The 13871-nt window shown below is 35.7% G+C and overlaps 2 protein-coding genes across 6 annotated transcripts in view; one reads left to right on the forward strand and one right to left on the reverse strand.

The window, feature by feature from the left end:
- LOC135469796 (mRNA-decapping enzyme 1A-like) overlaps positions 1-3865 on the reverse strand; it is a 40436-nt gene extending 36571 nt beyond the window's left edge. The window contains exon 1 of one of the 2 annotated variants that reach the window (XM_064748399.1): positions 3738-3865. In XM_064748399.1, coding sequence (XP_064604469.1) covers positions 3738-3842 — 105 coding nt within the window. In that variant the 5' untranslated portion in view covers positions 3843-3865. The remainder of the gene's footprint in view (positions 1-3737) is intronic. The other variant, XM_064748400.1, reaches the window with a different exon arrangement.
- A 235-nt stretch (positions 3866-4100) lies between these two features.
- The window catches only part of LOC135469795 (muscle calcium channel subunit alpha-1-like), a 79066-nt gene continuing 69295 nt past the window's right edge, over positions 4101-13871 (forward strand). For all 4 annotated transcript variants that reach the window (XM_064748396.1, XM_064748398.1, XM_064748395.1 and 1 more), the window contains exon 1: positions 4101-4472. In XM_064748396.1, coding sequence (XP_064604466.1) covers positions 4454-4472 — 19 coding nt within the window. In that variant the 5' untranslated portion in view covers positions 4101-4453. The remainder of the gene's footprint in view (positions 4473-13871) is intronic.

A 13871-nucleotide genomic window follows, 5' to 3' on the forward strand; every position in this document is an offset into this window, starting at 1 on the left:
AATCATAGTTTATAAGATTCGTAATTTTGCAGTGAGGAATATTATAACAAATTAGACAAGTACGAACAAGGCATGATAAATGTAAATCTTGGAACTTTTGCTGTAACTTTACCTTGATTGTTTCAGTTAATAATGCCTTGTTTGGTGGAGACTTTTGTAGTATCATTTGCTAATTAAATATTTTCAGTAACACTATCTTAGAATATACAGGTACAAGCCTTGTCTTCACCACATGCAGATGCATGCAGAGTTTCAAAAAAGTACTATAATAAAATTATCTGTTTTAAATACCTACATTTAAAGTCATGCGTGTTGTCAGACCTGATAAGTTCAGCCAATTAATACAATGACCACATAAAAAAATGACACCATCAAATTCATCCATTACAGACCAACAAATACATCACTAGAAAGTGTGAAGAAAGAGTTAAAGTGCATAAGTTACTTAGGTAACGTGTACGTTGTCAAAAATATTACTAATTATAGTTGGTTCCCAGATAAGGATGGGAACAATAAAGACACTGTAAAAATACACAAAATATACACCAAAATGTAATTTTTTCTATAGCCGTCTACAATTCAACTCCAGGAAAACAAAAAAAAACACTAAAAAACAAACAAATCAAAAAACCAAAAAAAAAAACACATAAAAGCGAACAATGTTTGGTATAAGCCGGGTCGCATTTCAGGAATGGCGACAGTTCACGCAGGTTGAGATGAGACAGGGTGGGGCCTCCTGTTACAGGTAAAAAGTAGCATGTTTCAAACAATAAAGATAAAACCATAAATGTTAAAAAAAATATATAACACTAAAAAGAAAAGAAAATGATGCAACATCATTATACAGGGTGTCCCAGAAGTTGTGCACCATCTTGATTTTCCTTTTTTTTTCTGTGTTTCAGATTTAATACTGATTTTAAATATTTTTTTTTCTGTCTTTCAGAGTGAATTATGGCTAATAAACTAACAGTACAAGAAGGAGTTGAACTGGTTTTTATGTTTGGAAGAGATTGGGCAACACACTGCTCTGTAACTCAAGTATTCAACCTCAACCTAGATGGTGCGTGACTTCTGGGACACACTGTACATTATTCATAAGGCTTTTACACAGTTGTTGTTCTATTACTATTACAAGTAACAATCCTAGAAATAAAGTGGGCAGTCCAGGAAAGGAAATACATTTAGGATTACTACAGACCCTCAGTTCACACCATTTCTCCCCATGTCAGTAGAAAAGGATAAGTTATCTGAAGTTTCTAAGTAAAGATGTAACTCTATCCAAGACTGAAAGCCAAAAACAAAGTTCTGCCTGGTCCAAACTGACTTCCTCTCAAAGAAGTAGTTACAAATTTCCTGGCCCATACATCAAGATCTAGTCAACGCTTGTTTCTACAAGTACTGTCAAAACAGAAGCTGTTCCCCTTTTAACACAGTGATCAGAAATGACCCATAAACCTCAATATCTATGGAACACATATCTGCTACAACCATTGGTTTTACAGGTATGGGACTGCAAACATGTGCATCCACTCACACAGTGCCTCTTTCAACATTTCCATTATAAGGTCAATGAAGACAACAACATTCAGAAGTCATCTACAAGCAGGTATTCCAAAGTACCCTAAAGTGCAGTCTTGCCAAAAAAAAGTTAAATTCCTGCTACATTCCAGAGGGATTTTTGGTCTTCATCCAGAATAAGAAAGATTGAAAAATGTTTTTTACTAATGAATTTTCTCAGCAAATGAAATACCAAAAAAAATCATTTCTTTTCTTTTTTTATCTGTGTACATGCAAAAACCTGGCTTTTGTAAAAAAAATTTCCATAGGGTAACTATGTCCCAAATTGCAAAAGGCCTAAACAATTAAATCATTAATAAGTTATAACTAATGTTTTATTTAAAAACAAAACAAAAAACATAACCATATTAGAATCAACTGATACCATATGTGCCTGTTTCAAGATGTGTTCCTAGAGTAAGTTTTATTCTTACAAAGGTTTTCATCTAATCCTTTAACACTAAAGACACAGAAAATTAAACAGAAAAAGCAATGAAGCACAAACAGCCAGACTGGCCAAGGAAAACATGAAACTTCCTCCTAAATGCTAAGTTATGTGGGATGGTGGTTTTCCTTCCAGCATAATCATCACCCCACCCCCACCAAATTGATCACATTCCAGAACACTGCTTCAGGCATAGCTTTCACCCCTGCCTGCTGTTGGTACACCTTGCTTTAACAGTCAAAGAGATAGAGAAGAAAACAGGTTGCTTCTCCACACACCACATTTCTCTCACTCAAAGGTAACTGAAAGTACATATACCTTCTCTCTCCATTACTGTGGCTATATTCTATGGTAATTTATACTCAGATTGAGCAACTGTATTTTATGTCTTGAAAAAGTCTTTTCAGGTCCCAAATTTTGCTGTGTATGTCATAGACTGTGTCTTACCGTGTATCTTAGAATGTTCATATTATAAAGATAAGTTGATCACACTAAATTCTTGATAGAGAATAAGTCATATGTTTATGGTAAACCCCAAACACCCAATTTACACATGTTGTCGTTGAAAACAGTTCTTTATTGGGAATGAATGCACAATACATCAGTAACACTAATATCTTCATAAGAAATTTAATCAATTCATTATGACTCTACACTGTATCCTGTAAGTGATAAAAAAAATATGTATCAGGGGACTCCACATTTCAATGAACGATTTATACATGTACACTGTTGTATATACAATACATTACCACATGTACATAGGGCTCAAGCAGATTACATATTGAAAATTAAGGGAATAACATAGTTGTTTGCAAATGTTCAATGGTGGTCTAAATAAACGACAGACACTTATGTCTATTGCCATAAATAGTCACAAAAGTCTTTAGGGAAAACAAATAATTCATATGTGAAGTGGTATGTCCATTTTCTGACTGAAAAGCCTCGGATTTACACCACTCAAATGTAAAAATATGATTAAAATGACAACAAATATCATCACCTCCCCCCACCCCCATTTCTGTTTTACTCATGTGAACATGCTTTACTTGCAGGAATATCATTCAGTGTGGTTCATTTCCCTACAGATACTCGTGTTATCATTCACCTCATGTGCTTGCAGCTTTCTCATGTGAGTGAAGTGCTTAAATATGCATGGTCTCGAATCATGATGACTTTAATACCACCATTTACCTTGAGTACTATACAACTGAATTGGATGTTTTGCTTATCTGAAGTAATCCAAGTACACAGACATGTAGGCCTACTAGTGGCTTGAGAAATATTTAGACATGCCAAAATCATGGCTGCAAGATCTGATCTTATATATGCACCCCAGCAAAAACACAGAGCTGCAAAACATGCTTCAGTCAACTGTGATTAGATAATGTTTACTTGACAAAATGCAACAGCTCTACAAACAAGTGTAATTCTCTACACGCGCGAATGACAGTCAATCAGAGTGTATGTCTGCTTATTTTACTTGATTTTATGTTACAGAACAGCAGACGTCGCTCTATAACTTTTTTTTCAACTACGAACATTTTCGAAAGCGTAGCTATCGCTCTACGCCCTATAAGCTTCTATAGGCCACTGGAAGCATCAATATGCTGTTTCAGTTGGCAGTCGCGTGTTACTGTTAGCGTTGTTGTTGGCTGCCTTCTCGTTTAGACGTTTAGACGTGTATTTCTTAGCATTTAGTAAGGGAAGACTTGAAAAAATCCTATAAACTCACCCATTCGTTCCCATTCGAGCTGAATGAATACAAAGCCACTTGTGAGGCCGTATCTACAATATCTGTGATGTACGGATCACGTTGCTGCAGCGCAGCAAGATTCATTCGATTCTCTGCTTGGGCCGCCATTTTCAAGCAGTTGTCAGCACGCACTGAATATGTTATGTCTCGCAGCATTGCCACATTCGCCTTGTGATTGGTAAAAACTCGGAGAGGGCTTCAGCTGCTGTCTAGTGAGGCAAAATTTTACTTTATTTACTAGATGGATTTTGGTGAAAATATATGGCTGTTTTAAAACCCGAGGCCAAGGAAGGGTGCCCCGATAGAAGGGATACGATAACACAGCATCAGTTGCACAGGCCGGCGGCCAGTGGGCTGAGAGTGTACAGCCAGGGACTAGACGACTGACAATCGCTTATTATGCAGGTCATTCGCCATTATAATTCGAACACGAAATTGGAACAAATGGTTTTTCACCTTTGGAGCTATACTGATATATCGTTGCTCGGATAGATTTGCTCTGTGATAATTAGAATCTCATAAAGAAGAAGGGCTTCAGCTCCAAGAAAAATGAAGCTAAGAGAAATATTTCTTCAATGCCCGGATGAGCTATACGCTTTTAGCTACTGAGCAATGAGAGGAGACAGAAAATGGACGAGAGCGGCTCAGTGAAGATTGATTTATAAGGAAATTTTCATTCTCCTTGGGTGCTCAGGATGGCCTTTGATAACACAGGTAAATAAATATGGTATCTTTGCCCGCGGATCTGTCGGGTCATTTGTTGGTTTGCTTGGTTCCTCTGGCGTGGGAAATGGTAGTGCTCATTTTGTGTACATCACATGTCACTTTGGACATTTACCATGTATTACCAATTTGTATGTTTACAAGTCTCATTTCTCATCAGAGATCTGCATATTCTCCCATTTCAAAGTAATTCTTCTGAGTGTGGTATATGCAAAGAGATGTGCAAATCAACAGAACTGATTAAACACACTAAAAACAGTATTGTTAGAAATTTTAATGTTGTTGACATATAGATTAGATGGGCTCCGTGGGTGTAGCATTAGTTACATGTGGCTCAAATGTGGTGTACTTGAGTTAGTATGAATCCAGATCTGCAGATTTATACATAGACAAACTCTGTATAATTAAATGAGCAATACCGGTAGATATGTATCTGTAAGATCTGGGGTTTGTTGAAATAGTAGTTTGCCTAACTAGTGAAATAGTACATGTAACCTACGTATCTTATCACAAAGCCACATTTCAGGTTTTATGTTTTAGCATTTTATGTAGTATATGAGCTTTACACTGTCCATTTTGCGATGATTTACTACTGCACCGACACAATGGTAGCTATGCTCTCACATAGTACATGTAGGTGTTGTTTTGTGTATAAAAAATATTAAGGTTTTCTTTTTGTAGAGTTGTTCTGATAAACATTCATCATTTCAAGTTTTTCAGTGACCTATGATAAAAAGAGGTGTGCATGTTTACAAATATGTATACTCCTTGTTTGTGTACTATGTTTATTTAGTAGCCTTTGTAATCATGTCTAATTACACTATATACCGTACATATGATATACTATATACATGTAATGTAGTATAAATACCCTGTATATGTCCAGTATGCTTAATGTTGTAAGTATTGTTGTAATTTCAAACTGAAAGTTACTAAAAAACCAAAAAATAAAATAGGTGATCAGATGCATACATGTACATACATGTACATCTGACAGGCACATTGTAACACCTGAACGTATCTGGTGGTGTTGATGTGTCACATGTGTTATCTAAATATTTCGCTGTAGAAATCAAATCAGTCTCAGTCACTGGCACGACTGTCCGATGTTAAAGATATAGAGCCAGAGGCAAAAAGGCAGCTGTATTTCCCTCCTTCTGCAAAAATTGTCAGAGGGACAAAGCAGGGTAATTTGGCCTGAATGTAGACAGGACAAAGTCAGTACCATACTCATGAGTTCTTCTGCATTTTATATCAGAGAATTTTGCTATTACCAAATTTGCATTTTGCATGACCCTATGACTTGTATGTATCTATCTACACATGAACCATAATGAAAAGCGACTCCGTATCTGGATAATGTTTGTTTTTATACACCAACTTATTATTTTTCCTTCTTTTTTTCACCTTGTGTGCTTCCAGAGATAAAAAAAAAACATGTTGACATGCACAAAAAGTGATCACATATAAAAACAAGCATTAATCAGTAAAACCAAGTATTTAAAAACTGCTTAATACTAATAGCCTATAGCCTGCCCTACACATCTTGATGTATGATGTACATACTTACATGATTCCACTACAAGATGCAGGGGTCAAAATTTGTGACATTTTTAGATCATCAGACTGCTGACCTTGACAGAAATTGAGATCATTCAAGTTGATTTAAAAGAATGAAATGTGTTAAATTCTATTCACATGTATCTAGAATTGTGAAGTAACATGGAAGTGGATAAAATACAACTTACAATTATTTATGATTCTCTTATTATGAGTATTTGTATGGTTCAAAGTGATCTATTTAATGACCTTGGCTCAATTTGAGGTCATCAATTTATTTTGAGCTCATAAAAACGAATCAAAGACCAAACATGTTGACCCCTGTTTGTGTTCTGGTCAGTTGCACAAAGGTGCCTGTTTCATGTCTAAGAAGATACATGTACATATATGCGTTATGATTTGAGAAAAAGGGACTTGTATCTAAATGTACATGTACATCTTCCTTGAGTAGGCTGGGTGTAAATCTTGATCTATGATATCTCTTCTTTTAGAAATTTAGTCCCATAATATATGTACAGTACATGGGTTTGTGAAAAAAGTGTGGGTTACCATTCCCACATCTCCATTACATTCTGAAACATGCATACATGTAGATGTATATTTGTCTTCCCCATTGACACCCCATTAATATTATATACATTTATGTTCAGAGTATTGTGACACGTGCATACATATAATATAGTATATATTTCAAGCTGAAAAGAGCCGTTGAGTCAGTGGCTGTGGAGTGATTCCATTAATTACATGAATCAGTCTTGGGATAAGGATGAGCACTCCTGTGTCTGTCTGCAGGAAGCTGGTTGTACATACATATATATATATATATGTTTGTACCAGTTTCACTCTTGCATATATATACATGTACATCAGCACCAAGTTACATGTAGATCCTGTTACAGTTATATGCTTGATTACATTCAGGTAGACAACATGTTATATTTATGCAAGTTTCTTACACAGACAAGTCATACATGTGTTTCCGATTCAGAGAGTAATTTAGCACATTTAGTGTGTATATATGTGTGTGTATACTCCCAAGGTAAAATTGACATGAGCACTGGATAGTTTAGTGATGTGCATACGTGTACATAATGATACTAAATCATCTTTAAACAAGAAGATGTACATATAAGTAGGATTTGTAAACATGTACTCACAAATGAAACAAGAAAGCAAGTACTGTAGTACTAGAAGATGCGCACAAAAATCTTGACTCATCACTTTTCAACTTACCAACTTCTGAAAGAAACCTGTTTTGGGAAGGAATACGTAGTATACCTATAATCGGTTATAATAATGTAGGAAATTATCGAGATTATCTTCATCCCTTTATTTTGACCCTTTGTTTCAAACATTAAACCTAAAGAGATTTTTTTTTTTCTTTTTTTTAAAAATTATTCTTTTCTTTCAGACACTTTCAGGTTCAGTTCTTTTGGGCTAGCTATGGAGTTTTATCATTTGAATGTGTTTCACTGGGTTTTATAATTTTAAAATGCAAGTGCAAAATTATAGCAAATGTGGCAAAAATTACTGCCAGGTAAATACTTGAACAAATGTAATTTAGAAGTGTTCATAAATTATTTGACTGCTATATATGTGTATGCTAACAAGCAGAAAATTTTAGCTGAACATTACCTGTAGATATGGTATGATTTGTATCCAGCCTTGTGTACCATTAATTGCCCTATAAAAGTTACTGCTTAAAAAAAAACATAATTCATGTATTATAAATACTTATGCTAATGCGCTGTGCACATGAAATGTAGTTAGATAACCTGAATTCCATGCATTTTGCCACATGGTTCCTGCATCTCCATGCAAATATACATATATGTGCAGGATTTAAAAGGGTAAAAAAGCATAGATTGAACCTCTACTCTTGTCATCACCTAGTTCCTAGGAAGCAATGAAGATCAGCAGTCTCAGAGTAGACTAATACATGCTCCTGCGCTGTAGTGGACTGGTACATGTACCTGTAATTTGTTTGTCAGTAAAAATACATGTACATGCATGGTTTGTACATGTGAAGGTGGATTGGAGTTCTGGTTTCTAGCTACTTGTTGAAGCATATATGTGCCTCGGTGATGTGCTGGGTAACTCAAGGCAGACTGATGGTCAGTGGATAAATATTTAAAGCTTTGAACTACATAGTAAATGTACAGTTTGCATTAATTTTACGACTACATTTCACACACTGTACATTTACTGTACATTTGTAATGTGTGTTTTATTCAAGCCCATCCTCTAGTTAGTTTATCCTCTGGAACAATTTGTGCTCTGTTCTGCTTTAAAAGTCTCTATTAAATTATGGTGCCAGTATATGGAGTTAGTATTTATACATGTATACTCAGTACCAGTAAATTATCAAAATTAACATAATTGCGTGTTACCAATATGGTGACAGAAAACTTTGCCTGTTGCATTTTGTTACTAATTTTCTAATTTCAAACATCCAATGATTTTATTCAAATACATGTAGTTTTCATGTTTAGTTTGAGTATTGATCATTTTAGGCAAGATACTGAAACTAACTAGTGAAGTACCACAAGAAACTGACAGGCTCAGAAAGGCTGGTCAATATTTTGTGTACAGCTAGACATTTACATACAGACCCATATATATGAATGCTGTTACTGAAAAGGCTCAGGATCAATTAGGCTCATATTATTATGATGATGATGAATGTGACTGTTTGCAACACCATATGCAGTCTCACATTTGGCCCATGGATGGTGCCATTTTTCAAGCTGTGCCCATCTGATACAAAAGGAGTTCTGTCAAGCTTATAACCATCTAGCTGTGTCACTTCACAGGATATGACTTTTAAACTGCACATGTATGTATGTATTTATAAGGACAATGGTAACTAAAATAAACAAACAGTGCCATATTAGAAATGTACAGATTTATATTTTTTTAGAAAGAAAACATTTCTTGGAAAGACATAACTAAAAACAGGATTTTCATTTGTCAGAGGTGGATAAATTTCAACTGGTGTTGATATTCTTCAGTAGTACACTATAATGTTGAATAACATCTAATATCCATTAAGGTTATGAAATCTAATGACATATGTGTACATGTAGAAAATATATGTATAGTTTTATATTCCAAGAGCCCAGAGAGGTAGTTTTTAAATATCGTTCATGTATAAAGACGATTCATGGACCTTTATATTAGTCTCAAAATACTTTGGCCCTGACAAAGCAGATGTAAGTCTGAGCTTTCATGTTGAATGTAAGAAAAGGTTAGAGGGCAGCATGTACATCCATATTTAGCAGACTAATTGTCCTAGTGAACAGATTTTTTATTATATATGTAAACTTAAAATTGTGATCTCATGAAAAACTAAAAATTATCTGAACTTAAAATCAGCTTTCATATTTATAAAAAGTGGTAGCTTGATGTTAAAGAATTATGTGTATGTGCAGGAAGTATATATTATTATTGCTGGAGAAAAAATATTAGCTCTGTGACCTAGACATACTTGTAGATTAAATATCCAGTGGTATTAACCAGGTGTATTCTGGTTCAGCAAAACACTGTGTGGTACATGTTTGTTTTGATCACGCATATGAAGTTTGCTAGGATAAAACAAAGTGTAGACTGACTGCTAACCAGAATATATATGAATCTGGTTTTCGGTACCCTTGTTTATAGCTTCTGCTGACCTCCAAGGAAGCTGCCTTAGATATATGTGCATCTGTAGGTGTTTCTCTGATACTGGAGATGGGGGTCTCCATCTTCAACACTGTTATCTGCTGAATTGCAGCTAGAGCAACGGAGATAATTGTACATGTGGCTTCAGGTGAAGCTCGTTTGGGCGAAAAGTAACTGGAAAGATTACTTAATGATCATTGGTGTAAACCCATATTTTGACATGTATACACCTTAGCCCCATAGATCTTGTATGAGTGACTCAGGTCCAAGCTGATTGACCATTCTTTTGTAATGCATGTGTAACACTTTGCCCTCAAAACATCATTGCAAAGGAAAAAATGAACAATAGACAACACACCTCTAGGCAGGAAAGGCTCCCCATCAACAGCTTTTATGAATGAAAAGGTATTCAAAGGGTTTCCTTGCTTAGGGACTTTCTTTAGTATGGATCAACTCATGCACGAATGATCTCTTGCAGCCTCATTTCCAACAGGGTTCACAAGCTTATGTTGAGGCTTCCTGAATTTGGCCTCTTGAGACCTCTCCTAAAAAGCCTTGTGGCATAATGTCCAAGCAAGCTCTTAGATTACTCCCACCCCCATCATGTTTCCTCCTTCCTGGGCATGATAGTGAAATGTGATGTGGTGTAATGCCAGAGGCTATCAGAAAAAGAATTTAAATCTGTTCTGTTTTAGTTTTGCCTCAAAGTTATAGTACTTTAAATGCTTATAACAAACCTAACTGGAAAGTTGAGCTGGAATCGTAGTCAGCATTCTACTGGATTTTCTCCATTCCTATCTACTGTACACACACATGTAATATGTGTACTAAAATGTCTTTAAACAGTTGATTTTAGTTGCATATGATAATATACATTGTGTATGTGATGAGAAACTTATACAGTAGTATTGCACATGTATGTGTGCACTAGCACTAGAAAGCTGCAGTAATCCAGAGCAGTGTTAACAGAGACACAGATTTACTTGGTACATGCTGTAAGTATATGTTTCTTACAGTGTATTAAAGTAGCCCTTTGAGAGACGCTGGAATGCTGATTATGGAACTTCTCTGTGCCAATTGTCCAGGTTTTATTGGGTGTGCGGGCCAAGCTTCAAGGCCTGCCAGTAAGAATCTGCTTTTCCGCTCTGCTGGTGGTCCATGGGCTGCCTGACAATGGCCCCCTCCAAGCAAACCTGCAATCTTTCAGATAAACAATGGCTTCTGCATGTTGGTCCTTGAGAGACTCTTTAAGCTAAGCCTCCAGGGACTGTGAGTTCAGCACCAGTGTACAAGTGCTTAGGTATGAACAGGCAGAAACTAGAACCAGGCCTTAAACAGGTATCATGAACAGTCTTCCATAAATTTTATGGATGCATGGATTTACAATGTAGCTTTTGATTGCCTTTGATTACATACTTCTGTGCAAGCATGGCCACAGTGTGCATATGTACATAGTGCCACAAATCATATTGATCAACCTGGCCTGTCCATCAGAGGACCTGCCAGTGTCATCATTTAGTCTTCAGGATTTATACACATAAACATTTATAAATTCTAACAGCAGTACAGATGTGGATATATTTGTATAGGGTGTATTTGCGTGTGTTTATACAATGTACATAGATATATATTCACCCATGCCTGATTATGTTAAAAAGCTCATAATGTATTTTATCATGCAGATGTGAATAATACCAGTTACACATGTTACCTTGTCCCATAGTGGAGATGGAGGTCAAGGTAACATGTACCTGTTGTGCATTTAAATTAAATCACAGATAGATGGAATGGTATGTGCAGGTTCTACACATGTATGTTGTGAATATATAGGCACATTTATATAAGACATGCATAAAAGGATTCAATTTTTTTTTTTTTCAAATTCTCTCTCATTTACTGTTGTTTACTTGCATCTTTCTATCAACTAATGCTATGAATAAATTAAGATTTTGTATAACTAAAGTAATCAAGTCTTAAACGTTAGACCTGTTCTCTGCCTTTTCACCTCAATTTCATGCAGATGTATGTATTATGGTCATCATATATATATGAAAAGGAACAGTTACCATATTATGGAGGCAGAGATAAATACTGGGGTGTTAGAGCCGACAGTTCGGCACCGAAATCTGATTATATCTTCATCACTTCAGTGCTATATCTGACTGCTAGTTGTGTGTTTATGCTAATGATTCTTACTCTGCACATTACTCACAGCACATGTACATGTAATATACACCCAGTCTTTTTATTCATCACATGTATACATTTAGTATTCATGCCTGGCATGTATACATTTAGTATTCATTTAGACACTTCCTAGACAATGTACATGTAGGCACACTTTATCATGCCACATAAATTTTATTCACATATACCTTAATACTTCAACTCTTTCAACTGCCTCTGCAACCAATATTTGGAAACATTCTGAGAGAACTACGGGGGATAGAAGCTTGAATCTTGAGTGACTCAAATAAATTATTTTAGCGTCATTTTCATAATAATTATATGCATACATTCCACTGATTAAAAGTACTCTAGAGGTCAAAAAGGTTTGAGATTTACAGTATCTGCATTTCACAATATGAACATGAAGACAACTGTGAATTTGTTTTGTTAAAAAGTTATGAAATAGGGATTATTAGAAAGATAAAAAAAAACTTATAGGTGACCTAAAGGAGCTTTAAATATTTTAATAGTACAAATGTTATCAGCACCTTATACAGTTTTAAATGGAGACATTCACTCAAGAACAGTAATTGGATGTACTCTTAAGTCACAGGACTGGTGTTTGGTCATTGTATGATAATATACATGTAGGAGATATACATGTATGTGCAATGTACATCTATCCTGCATAACTAAATGTATAGCAGCCTTTGGTGGTAGTCATGCATGCTATCAGAAAGTTGTGATTCTTGTTGTGCAGAACCGTTTGGTTCCACTTCACTCGCCTGTGGGCTGAGTATAGTACTAATATTGATCTCTCTTGAGGTTGACCTGATTCCCATAGAGCTTGATGCATTATCACACTCAAAGGCATATAATCATACACATAAATGTTCTTTGGGCCAAAATGCAGGTACATATACACATATGTGTATGTGATGTAACCTAGGTTTTACGCACCCAATCCTATATTGGATGCAATATTTGAGTTCCTTTGAGTTGCCCCATTCTCTTCCACTTCTCTACACATAACTTGTATCACTGCCAACTGGCAATGAACTCTCCTAAAGAGAAAATGGCAACCTCTCACCCTAGAGGTAGCCTTTGAAGATTTGTTATATGGATCTGTTTAGAAGGCTTACATGTACATGTAAATGTATGTCTGGCCGATGGGATTATATATGTTCTATACCTTCACAGCTGACCTCCACATGGCTTCGGTGTTGTGAAAGTCTATAGGTGTAAAAAAATTTTAGGATAGGCCCTGCCACAGCCTATCTGTCAGGTCAGGAATATGGCTGTACATGTAGGTATTTTTAGATGAAAAGCCTTTCCAATTGTCTTGTTATCAGCTGGTGAAAGACTACGATAGCATTGGATGCTCTGAACTGATCATGCATGCATGTATGAATGTAGTGAAATTTGGCCAAGGTGCTTGTATGTATTAGAAGAGGAGTTGAGTGAGAACAAGCATGCAAGGGATAATGCCAGTAGTAATGATAAGGTACACAGAAGGTCCCTGATTGAGAGAAAATTAATGATTTGCTGGTACATGTACTACACTGAAATCTCTCATCAGTGTATGTAGATAATGAGGTCAAGGTTTACATGCATATACAGTAGGGCATGCCATGTTGTGTAAGATAGTTCAGATTACTACATGCTAGGATAGTTCCATAATACATATATGGGTAACTGAAGATTTACTAATATGGTTGAAATAATGAATTAACGATGATAAAATCACTATCAGGCTCCATCATAATCATCTCGTGGAGACTGAAATATTTGACGTCATTTCTTTGAAGTTTAAATCAGGTGGCATGATATGTTGTGCTCCCTTCTTCCATTTGCAATAGATGGGACTATGGTGAAGTGGGACTGTAATATCACAAATGTTTTGTTGTATGACATCAAACATGTGTGCTGCATTTCTTCCATGATGTAAAGGTATAAATGATCTACTCAGTGTGATATTGCACCCTTGATGCTGCAGTAGAA

The sequence above is a fragment of the Liolophura sinensis genome, chromosome 7 (assembly GCF_032854445.1).
Source record: "Liolophura sinensis isolate JHLJ2023 chromosome 7, CUHK_Ljap_v2, whole genome shotgun sequence".
Lineage (NCBI taxonomy): Eukaryota > Metazoa > Mollusca > Polyplacophora > Chitonida > Chitonidae > Liolophura > Liolophura sinensis.